Raw genomic sequence first — 12,700 nt, forward strand, 5'->3', positions numbered from 1 at the left:
GTCCGGGTCCTGGGTAAGACATCCTGTAAATCCCGGGTCCTACTGATAGCATCCTGGAGTGTGGCTGGTCTAGTGGATCGGACTAAACCCCGAAGTGGCTCTGCTAACCCCTCAACGTACATGTAGATCCTCCGTGCCGTGGATAGATCTGGCACCATCATTGAAACCCTCAAGAAATCTGCAATGTAGGTCTCTGGGCTCCCGGTCTGTTTGAGCCTCGTCAGCTCAACAAAGTGTTGCTCTGGATCCCTCCGGTCAAACCTCTCTATCAATCTCCTAGTGAACTCGGCATATGTCGTCACTGTGGAGTGTCCGAGTGTAACCATCCCATGGAACCACCAATCCTAGGCCTCACCATCCAAATGTAATGTCGCCACCTTGATGGCCTCTGTCTCCGACATCTGGTTAAGCTGGAAGTAAATGTCCAACTTCTCCACCCAAGACTTTGTCGAACTGTTTGATGAACCATCAAACGTAGGCAAGTGGAATCTACTAGCTGCATGGTGGGTGTCACCATCATGATAATGCCAGTATCCTCTGTGATGGTCGCGGGGTCTACTATCCCGCTGGAGCTGAACAAAGTCTCTGAATGAGAGAGCCTCCCTGAACTCCTGCCCATAGGCTTGGTACTCTGCAAAATAATCGCCCATATGACCGGGCTCTGCCTCCTGCTGGGCTCCGGCCCCCGTGTCTGCTCCTAAGAAAGTGGGCATGGTAGAGCGTGTAGGGGCATGTGAGGCCACCTGCTGAGTAGTATCACGTTGCTCTGGCAAATGGTGGGATGCACCCAATCCCTCACCAACCTGGAAAACCCGTGGGCTCTCACGCTGTCTAGCCTCTACTGCTGTGAATCTCTGCCCCATCACCTCAATCTGCCTCGACAGATCCTGCACTGATTTGAGGAGCATATCCGCAAATCTCTTCCTGTCCTCGTCTGCCATCTGCTCTGCATCCACCACAAGCTCCTTCTGTTCTACGTCCACCACAGGCTCCTCCTGTTCTGCGTCCACCACAGGAACATAGTTTCCCTCTCTGTAGGTGTTCTCCAACCTACGTCCAGTATCTCTATATCTCCTACCTCTGTAATAGATGTAGGGCTTTTCCCCCGGTGTCATAGATTGCTAGCTCCACAGGTTGAGCCAGATCTATGCTCTAATACCACTGTAATATCCCATTTCAAAGATATTCCCTAAACCCCAATAAACTCCAACCTAACACGTATAAATGATATAATAACCGGGAAGCTCAAAATGATAAAAATAACAGTGGTGCAACATATAATAATGTAAACATTAAATATAAGCAGATACTGAAGAAATGCAGCGAGAAATGCTAAGCCATCTTATTATATTGAGTAATAGAATGAGTACAGGAGGTGATCAGAAAGATGGCACCTCAACTTGCACAAGGCAAGTGAAGAAATACACTCAGAATAGCCAAGGAATGGCCTCTCTCTGAACTGCGTCCAAGTTGCTGGAAAACTACCGTGCTACTGCTGCTGCTGGAAATCAAATGAGGATTTGGGACTGTTCTCTCCTCAGAAAAAGTTAAAACTCTGGAATCGGACTCTACTCAAGAAACCCAGAAAAACCCAAAAAGCTTTTCTGAAATCGCTGACCCCTGAAAATCGCCCCCTTAAGGACCCATGCAATCCCTCAAGGCTTTGCGCTGCCACTGAAGTAAACCCACCAAAACTCCGCCTGAAACTCAGCCAAAATTCTCCAAAATGCAAGGGCTGATCCCCTGCTCAATCTCCCAGCACAAATCCCCCTGCAAAACCCTAATCCAGAACTCCCACCAGAAAGAACTGCGTCATCCCTCTCAAGACTGCGCAGTCATCCAAGATGCTCAATCCTCCTGCCAAAACGCTAATGAAACTACTGCAAAAATACTGATAGAAATACCTTGCCCGAGCAGGCACTCGAAGTCCCCCGAGTCTAAGGGTGAGATCTCCGAACGAAGACACTCAATGCACTAAACAGTGCTGCAGACTAGCTAAATAGCCAGCGTGCTCTATGTCGAAGTGACTAGCTCAAATGCACATAATCCAATGACAAAATGAGGGGGCTCCTCTCTCCTTTATAGCATTGGCCTCTCTTGATCCCAAGGCTCACCTCCTCCAACGTAATCCCCTCTTGCCACGTGTTCCTTTTCCATCCACGCAGTCTCTCCAAGTGTCTGCGTGGGCCCCATTTCTGCGTGGTCCTTTGGCCCCCTTGTCTCCCCTTTAAGTCACAACGTTGTGCTACTAGGAAGTCACTTTTATTCTAAAAGTGAGTTATGTCCCCTTTTCCTCACCCCTTTTATTTATAAATAACTATAGAAGGCAAAATTGAGCAAAATAGAATATTCCAATTAGCCATGGCTAATTAGGAATATTACAATGACACCTAGCGGACTTCCTCCGACCTGATATAATGAATCAACTCGAAACCCAAGAGTGAAAGCATCTTTAAAGTTCTTTTTCCATACACGTACCTTGCCATCGATGAAGGCCACCTTGTAGCCTTTGTCTTCCATTTCCGAAATGGACACCAGGTTCTTTTTGAAATTAGGTACATATAATACTTCTTGTAAATGAATTGTAATTCCCAGATTCAATTGAAGAGCGACATTCCCTACGCCTTTCACGGGATATTTTGAGTTGTCCCCAAGAACAATTTCCAGGTTGGTCTCCTTCTCTATCAGATTAGAGAGAGCTTCTTTGTAACTAGTGAAGTGTCTTGAGGCACCACTATCAATAAGCCGATTTCCTGGCGAGTTTGGGGGAGCAGTAGTAGAGAGGGTCGCTGGTAGATAATATTCATCTTGCTTATTGTTAACAACGTTAGGTTCATACCTGAAGTTTCTTGCCTTCTTGAAAAGTTATCCTCTTCCTTGATTTTCAGCATTTCTTTTACCTCTGCCATTGGACCTACCATTCCTTTGATTGCCTTGAGAGTGATTTTGATCATCGTCATGGTGTGAGTCCTTTTTATCAGGGCACTCCCTCGCATAGTGGCCCATTTTGTTGCAATTGTAACATCGACCTTTTCTTCCACCTTTTGGTCCAACCTTTCCTTTGGATTTAGCCCCAAAATAGTTTCTTCTTTTAGCATGAGAAGAAAAAGCAAAGGGATGGCCTTTAAGTGTGGGCATTTCTTGCTCTTCCATCCTTGTTTCTTCTTGAATGCATCTTGCCATCAATTCCTCAAATCTAGGAATTACATTATTGTTGAGAAGAGTAGTCTTGAATATATACCATTCAGGGGGCAATCCTCCAAGAGTTGTGAGTGTCATTTCCCTGTCAGGAACTACTTCCCCAATAGATAAGAGATCATTCTTGATCTTGGTGATCCTTAAGAAATATGCTTGCATATTCTCATCTTTGCCCTTCTTAATTTCCTTCTGCTTATTTCTAAGGAACAAAACTTGATTTGCATCATTAACTTTAAATAGACTCACCAGTCTATCATAGATTTCCTTAGGTGGTCAGCTCGAAAACATAGGCCACCAGGCGCTTGTCGATAGAGTCCCGGATGATCTTCCTTGCTTTGACTTCTCCCTTGGTCCACTGGCTGCTAGCAGCAACGGATGCATTTGATGGAGGAGCAACAATATTGCGTCTCACATGGTCCAACACTTCCTGCTCTTCCAATGTTAGATCGAGAGACATCTTCCATCTGTGATAGTCAGACTTCTCACAGAGTTTGTCGGGGAAGTGTGCTAAGGACCCTATGACTTTTTTAAGATTTCTTCAACAGCCTTTGGTGATTTCTCTTGCTCTTGCTTGGGCTTTGTCTTCACCTCAGCTCCGATACCATGTTAAATTATGGTATGCTCTATGCTTAGAGCAATTTACTTATTTTTCTCTTTATTAGCCACAGATTAGCAATCATATATACATTAAGTAAAGTGCGGATAGAACATTAAACGATCGACAGAAAACAAGCCAAGACAAGAGACACAAGATGTGGCGGCTAGCCAGGGACAAACCCCAATGCAGGGAAACCCTTTGATCAAATATTCTTTTATCTTCAATATTTCAGCAAAAAGAAATAGTACAAAATCAGAATTCTATAATTTTGTATCAGCAGCAGCAAACCCTAGATCAGCAAAGTCAAACTTGGTCAAACAGCCCCGGATTGACTTCTAGTCAAATTGAAGAACTCAGTCTTCAACAGCAATAAGTGGCAGCCCAAAACAGTCCTCAAAACATGGTCAAAACAGCAGTCAATATATCAGCTCCTGCAGTCAGCCCTAACCAGTGAACGCTGCCCCAAAACAGTGGTCAAACAGAGGTCAACAAGGCTGATCTGAACTGCGGCTAGCAAGAGAGAGACTCCCCACACAAATCCGCAGTCAAGGGAGCCTATATGTTGGTCAACGCAGTCCTCTAGCACCCAAAACGTGTTGTTGTACCTTCCTGCGTCCTCCTTCCACGTCACAGCTTGCTGCCCTAACTGCGTCCTCTTTCTTCTTCCCACGTGAGAGAGTCTTCTTCCTCCTATGCATACCCAAGAGACTAGGAGAGAGAAGAGATGTGGAGATGAGATGATTGGAAAATGAATCAACCTCTCTTGTATTTATATGATTCACTGGGCATGTGTGCCACACATTTAACTGTTGGAGAACCTTGACAATTTGTCAAGTAAATACAAATAAATTCATATCTCCATTAATACTTGTTGGAATCCAATGATCTTTAGATCAATCCTACACCTCTCGACAAGAGGAATCTAGGAAAAATATCAGCTGCCATAAATGAGGTGACCCACATGGAGTTTGGCCCTAATTGCCAATTTTAACAATAAGGATTGAATATCTCATTAAGATCATTAGGATTCCATTTGTATTTTGAGTTTTCATTAATAGACAAGCCTTGGAAAGCCAACATATAAAGATGATAGATAGATAGATAGATAAAAAATTCTTTAAAAGAAAATAGGATAACAATTTAGAATTCCCAAATAACATGAATGATGAAATAAAAATAGTTTATTGCACAAATATCAACATTTAGAAATAAGCAGGTGCCAAGTGCGTTGAGGGAGAGGTATTGAATTGTTTTTCTCCCCCCACCTCTTTTATATACTCTTCCATGTTCCTACTCTTTGTAAATAATATCTCTTTAATATAAGAAATATTTTACCAAAAATTATTAACTTTTAGAAAAAGCAAGTGTGAACTTGCGAAGTATGAAGTCCAAGTATTAAGTACCAATTACAAAATCAAAATGACATAATATGACATATTGATATGGCCAAGGTCCAAAAATTTAAGCAACTTACAAAACTACAACATGATAGTTTGACACTCGTGAGTCATGCTACAAAGTTCAAAGTCATAAAATTACCAATTCGATTCTAAAGTTATGAACTTCCGAAGCCAAGAGGATTTCATATTTATGTACTGTAAAACAGTTGCATTCCTTGATACTAAACCCAGGTGTGTCATATAGATAAAATGTTCTTTAGTAGTTTCCATTAAAACAATGACCACAATCACATGCATGCTTTGGAACCAACAAGTCCATAATTGGTGACTGTCAGGAACCTCAACAACGGGAGTTTGCAACAGTTGAATGATAAGTGCAACTCCAGAAAGAACAACAGACTCGGCTATAATGAGGAAATCTTCCCTTCAAACAGCAAACTTTGTGCTCCAAAACAAATTGTTGAACCTCGAAATAGCAATGGAAAACTCCACAAAGCAATAGATGGTGGATTTCAAACCCAAACATCTGCTCCAAGCAGTGGATAGCGGCTCCAAAAGACACAGTGAGACAACTTCCAAATAAGCAAGGAATAGAAGGCAGTGAGGGTTTATACCATAACAATTTTAGATTGCAAACCTAAATTTACTGTGTTGTAGGAAATGTAGCAATGCTGCAAGGAAAGTTCAAAAGCTCAAGAACTAACTCAGTTCCACTGGACTCTGAGAGAACCAATACACAACAAAGTGTTGGCAAATAAAGTGAAACCAGGCCATAGTTTTCACATTTTTATGTGTGGTAAAACAGGAACTCAAGACTCTACTTCTGTTGTTTAGACTACAACTATATGATGCAAACTGACAATTTTCATAGCTTTGTTGAGTGTTCGTTTTTGTCCAGATACACCTTTGTTGTTCTAGCTACTGAGAGTTTGAGACTATGGAAGAAGTTGAAAGTATTTGGTTTGTTTTCGACACCTCTCAGAAAGTTCTTTAACGTCTCAGTTTAACATACGGAATTGATAGCATTCCCTCAACTTTCTCTAGCAATCCCATTTACCTGCTTTTGTGCTAACTAGTTGGACATTAATATAATTTTAGTATCTTATCTAAATCTAGTTGTCTTTTTATTTCTCTAGATAGAGGCCTAGATACTTCATACTCAAATTACGAAGTCAAACACTAATTTTATTCACAAAATAATGGCATTTACAAGCATGCCAAGGAAGTGCCTTCCATTTGCTTCAGTTTAAATACATTACAGAAAAATTATATTATATAGTCCCTACCTGCGCTCTTCTTTGGCGCCTCTCCCACGTAGCGCTTGCCTGTTGAGTAGCAAAAACCAAAAAATTAGAGAATTCTTCAACTCCCTAAAGAAAAAGACTAGCTAAATTTTTATCACGAAAAAAATAGACACTATTCCCAATTACACGATTCTTACTGAAGAAACATGACGATCCTATCAATTGAATAGCTGTTCCCACTTTGATAGACTTGGATCAGACACCAAAATTTTCCGAGCTAATATAGATTGCTTTAGAAGTCCCACCATCCTCTCATCCAATGAGCACTTAGGTTCCTTATTTAGGTGATTCTTAGGTATCTCAGCCCAAGTTTTTTATGCTTCATATGATCTTCCACTATCAATTTTGTTCTTTTAACCTGCTAAAACTAATTGCTTGCAAAATCTAGGTCTCCTATAGAAGCTAGTATATGAGGTTTAGTTTGGAAGCTTTTCAAATCAGTTTAGTTGTCTTTCCCAACCTAATACTAATGCCATGCATGTTATAAGATGCTATGGTGAAGTAATTCAAAGGATCAAATATTTCTCTGCCTACATTCAGGTTGCTTAGGGCCTTAAAAGCAGTGTTCGACAAGGACTCCACATGTTTCCCATGCCCCCAGAATTGGGGGACACCTAGGGAAATGTTTCTCCATGTCCCCTTTTAGGGGAAACTCGGGAAAACATTAAGGGAAATGTTGGGTAAAACGTTTCCCCAATGTGGGGGACGTGTTTGCCAAAACGGAGTGCTTGTGGGTGTCCCCCCTTAAAAAGGGTTGGGCGTCCCCCTTGAATTTTGTATAAAACAATAATTTACGAGTGGGGAAGCCTAATATTCAACCCTAGGGCCCAATTAATGTTGTGTAATTAATGGTAATATTAAATTCTCTTTTATATTTCATTTTCACCCTTTTACTTATATTTTAAACATTATCATTAATTGTTTCAAGATGTTTCAGAGTGGTTCCAACCTCATTGGATTTCATATGGAGAAAATAGAATTTTAGATCCCACTCAAAATCCGACATACTTAACAATTTCCAGGATTTCAAAATGTTGAAGTTGTAACTAGTGTCGGTCTTCATAATGTAATGTAATTTTATCATTGACATATTTATTATATTCATTATTATTATATTTTATTTTTGGTCAAAGCATGTTATTCATGCTCAAAGAGTCAAAAGAATTTTGTATTTGAGTCATGTCCCATTTGGATATTGGAAGGAAAAGAATTCGAGATTTATTTTTGAGTCAAAGAGTCAACACAAAGACCAAGTCGGCCCTCCTTGGAGACATCGTCCTATGTGGCACCTATTCGACCCTCCTGGACAACTATATATAAGAGTCAAATCGACCTCTTGGAAGACCATTCATTTCATCACATTATACATTGATTTCTGTACCTAATCAAGAAGGAAGAGAGCAGAAGTCAAAGGAGAAGAGTAGAAAGTCCAAGGAGAGAGAATCGAGTTTTCTGCCTTGTTTCTGTTCTCATGTGCGAAATTTCTGTGGCATCTCTGAGGTAATTACAGGGCCGAAATTTGGCCTCTATTGCAAGACTGAAAATTCTGTGATTTTGACCAGATTTCAGGAAGTTTGACCATCATTGACTTTGACTTGTTGGAGAAGACTTGGAGGAGGGTTTGACTTGGAATCTTTGTGGCTGTTTTGGTCTTGGTCTTAGGTCTTGGATATCTCATTTTGTTCTGATAATATAAGAAAAGGATTGTTGGGTTTTCCCACTTGTGGGGTTTTGCCTTGGCTTGGAGCCTAATTTTTGGTGTTCTTTGTCTCTTTATGATCTTTATGCTTTGAACATTTTTATAATTACTTGATGAAGTAAACATAAAAGTAATAAGAAGATAGCTAATATTCACAAGTAATTATCAAGAAAAAGGAATCAAGCATTAATCTATTTAGCACTTGCTTTCTCAACACAAGATTGAAGGAATTGCATCGTTTCCATTGGATTCTATCATGTATGAGGGTATGTAACCAGTGTAGAAAAAATCTGCAAAAAATCGGGATTAAATCCTAAAATTGCGATTTTTTCAACAAAACGATTTAATCTTCCAATTTTTTGCAGACTTTTTCAGAAACGAAAAAATCGCAATTTATTCGTTATATGCCCGATTTTATCCCGAGTCGACCGAAAAAGTCTGCCATCTCTGCTGAATGTGGGATATGACAGTGGTGTTTAAGGGCTATCATATAGTGATTTGATAAGCAAAATTACTATGAGTTGCCACTACTGTTAAAGCTGTTATACAATGAATTTGACGAGGCAAATTTGTCGTGTAGTCAGTGTCTTGGAAGGGCCAAACCATAGTGAGTTGATAATATACTTTGATGCTGATTGTGCAGTGATTTGGTGGTCAAATTCACTTGAGAAGTAGATCTGGTTAGGGCTGAGTATATTGTGTATTTTGGAGCAGCAAATACTCAGTGAGCAATTGATGGCAAATAAGGCAAAGGACCTGCCAGGTGTCAACGACAAAAAATGCAGAAAGGATTGATCTAGATGGGCTACTTCAACAAGTAAGCTATATGTTTGTTCTTGTCTATTTCTCATTGGTTAGATTGCAAATCTGATGTTGCAGACTACAAGCCCTAATGGACTGTGGATACTCTAGATGTTAAAAAAAAATAATAAAAAAAAAATGAATATTTTTGTGTTTTTTTTAATTTTGCCAACTTTTTGCTGACTTTTTCAAAAAACTCCCAACTTTAACGAGTTTTCCAACTTTTGGACCCTCGCCGATTTAATCCCGACTTCGAATTTTTCCACATATAATGGAACTATCAAGAGTACCAAGCCCTCTATGTAGTTCAATGTTAGTGGCATTGATTGTTGAACTCCTTTGTCCCGACCCTAGTAAAAATGTACTCATCGCTCAAATAAAATCTCGATTTGACATACGAAGTTTTTTCTATCTTAAATTTAATACTTAGAAGGTGCTATTGATGATGAAGATCCCAATATAGGCAATGATTTTAATGATATGTAGGTAATTGTTGTAGCATGATTTCTTTTAACTATAGAGGACATCTAGAGCTTCTTTGTTGATGTATTTTTGGTTCAAAGATGGATTGCACTCGGCACTATTTTGGTTCTATGCACCCTTGCTATATGTATCAGAAACTTTGCATATTTGTATATAATGGTTTGGATTCATATGGATGCACATGAATATTTATCTATTTTTTCAAAATTTGAATATTTATGTATTTTTTGGTTAACTAGTTTTTTGGTCAGTTTTTTTCTCTAATTCCTAGTTTTGGGGTTGACCAATTCAATGACCAATCCGGTTCTAATAACATTAGTTTATTGTACATTGTCCATTTTCATTTTCAACTTTTGACTCTTGACTCTAAAAATTGAGGACCTCAGACCGAGTCTTTGACTTGTCACTTTTTCCGAGTCCGAGTCTTTGACTTGTTCCTTAGAGGGTTTCTTGCGCCAAAGAAATCCAGATCCAAGTCTTGCTAGATTAACAGCAGGAGAGGGAGAAGAGAACCAGTCTTATTTTTGGGCAGAGATGGAAACGAATGGGTTGAGGGATCAGGACAAATTGAACGGAGCATCCAATTTTGTCATTTGGAAGGCCAAGATCCTGGCAATCCTAGACAAACATCGCATCAAGGACTATGCCTTGAAGGTAGTTGCTAAGCCGATTGACGCTCATCTGTTGAAGAAGTACGATGAGGCCCAAGCTAAGACCAAGTGCATGATCCTAGACGAGGTCAAAGATCATGTAGTACCACACATTGCTCAGAAGAACACAGCAAGGGAGATGTGGGAGGCGCTGACCACCTTGTATCAGGGATCTTCCGTCCAACGGAAGATGCTATTAGAAAATCAACTGAGACAGTACCAGATGCAGAAGGGAGAAGAGATTGATCCCTTCCTTCTCAAGTTGCAAGGGATTCGTGACCAGTTGACTTCCGTGGGGTCTACACCAGATCTTGAGTTCATGGTCAGGACTGCCCTGAATGCAGTCACCGAGGACTGGGAGACCTTTGTCCAAAGTATCTTGGGCAGAGCAACTCTCCCCAGTTGGGAGGAGATGTGGGCAGCTCTTCGACAAGAAGAGCTCAGGAGGATGACCAAGACAGGGAGTAGCGGCAAGGGAGCTTGAGTCAAGAAGGAGGAGGAGGAGGATGCAACTCTCACATCGTCAGGACAGCAAGTGCAGCAGAAAAGGAAGAAGAAGGACATCACCAAGGTCAGATGCTTCAACTATGGGGAACTGGGACATTATGCCACTCAATGCCCCCAGAAGAAGGGAAAGGGGGAAGCTTCTGAATCAAAGGTTGCTCCAGCGAAAGCGGACAAGGAAGGCGAGGATGACGATTGTGCCATGAGTGCTCATGCACCTCTAGAGAAGAGGTGGGGCGACATGGAGTTGTAGTCAAGAGGACTACATGACAGGGCAGGATCCTTGAGGTGCCCAAACTCTTAGATCACATACGGCTATGGGAGCCCTTAACGACAATAGCAAAAATGACGGGTGACAGTTGGAGCGAGGTGTGATGGAGCAACAGTGGCAGAGCTAGAGTGCCAAACTCTGCGGCAGCGCAGTGGATGTTGTAGCAGTGCGAGACGCACATAGCAGTTTGCAGCAGCGCAGTAGAAGCAGAGGGTTAGCACAGATTAGAAACAGAGGTAGCTTCAGCATCATGAGGCATCCATACTACCCAGCATGTCAATTTTGGGTGAAATTTCAATTACTTACTTCTCAGTTACTGAGTTGTAGTGCAACAGTTAGCAGTGGCAGTCTTATGGGCAGCGTGATGCAGCGTTTTGAGAGGGAGTTGTAGAACAGATGTAGCAATGGCAGTGGCAGAGTCATGGGCAGCAGTACAGGAAGTAGTAGTGCAGTGGATGAAGGGCATCAGGCCAAGCATCAACAACACAGAGGACCGATGCAGTAGATCAGTGTAATGCTTCCACGGGGAAGTATTGCTAGAGCACATTCCTCGCTAGCATCGAGTGTGCTCTAAGTCCGAAATTTTGTGGAGGGACTGGAACACATGAGATCTCTAGAACCCAGAAATCGTTTGGAGAAATTCCACCCAGATGAGGAGTTATTAAAATAATTAATATTTTTAATGGGTTCCTAAGTCTAAACTTAGGAAAATAAAAATATTAATGTGTATTAATAAAAATATGGGTGAGAAAGTTCTAAGTGACGAGGATCAAGCTTGTTTTAATCTTATCCATTGATTATAGATTAGATCATGGTCATTGACTCATCAATAGGAAAAGTATAAGAGGAGGCTTGAGGGTCAGTTGGAGACACAACGACTTGATCAAAGAGTTTGATTTTTCTGGGGCGAGGTTTGCTGAGAAAATTGAGCTAGTGATCTGAGTTGCAATGAGGAGCAGTTCGACAGAGGGACTTCATTCAAAGGCCGAAGAATACATAGCAGAGAGGCAGAGCAACCCCAGGAGAGACAGTGCAGCTCCAGAGAGCGTGATGCACAAGCCATAGAAGCTGACGCAGGCCCTTAGAGGCAGTGCTGGGGTTTGTCTGTGGGGCAAAGAGAGAGTAGTTCAGCATATCGACTTTCTGAGCAATGAAGGCTCACTAAGAGGGTGACGCAATTCCAGTGCAAAGCTTGGAGCAGCCATCACTGTCCAGCACTGGGGACAACATTTGTCATTTGTGGGGTTTGATCATCTAGTTGTTGGATTTGCCGAAATATTTATCTCCAGATAGAGGTACTTCTGCCAAGGTTATTTTCTGTTGGGTGAGCCGCATTTGGCACCCTAGTTGTATTCAAGAATTTGCTTAATAATACAAACCTCTATATGTTGCACCGGTTTTCTCGCATTGGGTTTTTCCGAAGACGATTGTCCAAAAAATAACGGTGTCCCTTGTGTGATTGTCTCAATTAATTTCAGTTCATGATCTATATGTATGTGTAGGCTGAAATAGTGTTTTCATCGATGTCTAAGCAATTAAATAACTTGTTGGATGTAAAGAACAAGTAGGAGATGATAAACCAGTGATTGCAGTAGGATTTTTAATGTATAGTTTTAGAAATTTTCACATATTCTCCTTTAATCTTGAGAATACAACCATGCTCCTATACAAGGAGACTCCTTTACTCCTTTTCAAAATCATAGGAGATCTGGACTTCCTTTATATTTGGGAAGTCATCATCACAAACCTTACAACTTGTCTTCATAAGAGTATCAGCTACCAATTCTTCATA

At 41.0% G+C, this 12,700-nt stretch overlaps 1 protein-coding gene across 2 annotated transcripts in view; it reads right to left on the minus strand.

Moving 5' to 3' along the window:
• The window catches only part of LOC149138326 (DNAJ heat shock N-terminal domain-containing protein), a 271,925-nt gene that overhangs the window by 43,221 nt on the left and 216,004 nt on the right, over positions 1 to 12,700 (minus strand). For both annotated transcript variants that reach the window (XM_089448165.1, XM_089448164.1), the window contains exon 7: positions 6,483 to 6,521. In XM_089448165.1, coding sequence (XP_089304291.1) covers positions 6,483 to 6,521 — 39 coding nt within the window. The remainder of the gene's footprint in view (positions 1 to 6,482; positions 6,522 to 12,700) is intronic.

This window comes from Pinus tabuliformis, chromosome X, assembly GCF_031772625.1.
Source record: "Pinus tabuliformis cultivar Carrire ecotype Pingquan chromosome X, CPIR1, whole genome shotgun sequence".
Lineage (NCBI taxonomy): Eukaryota > Viridiplantae > Streptophyta > Pinopsida > Pinales > Pinaceae > Pinus > Pinus tabuliformis.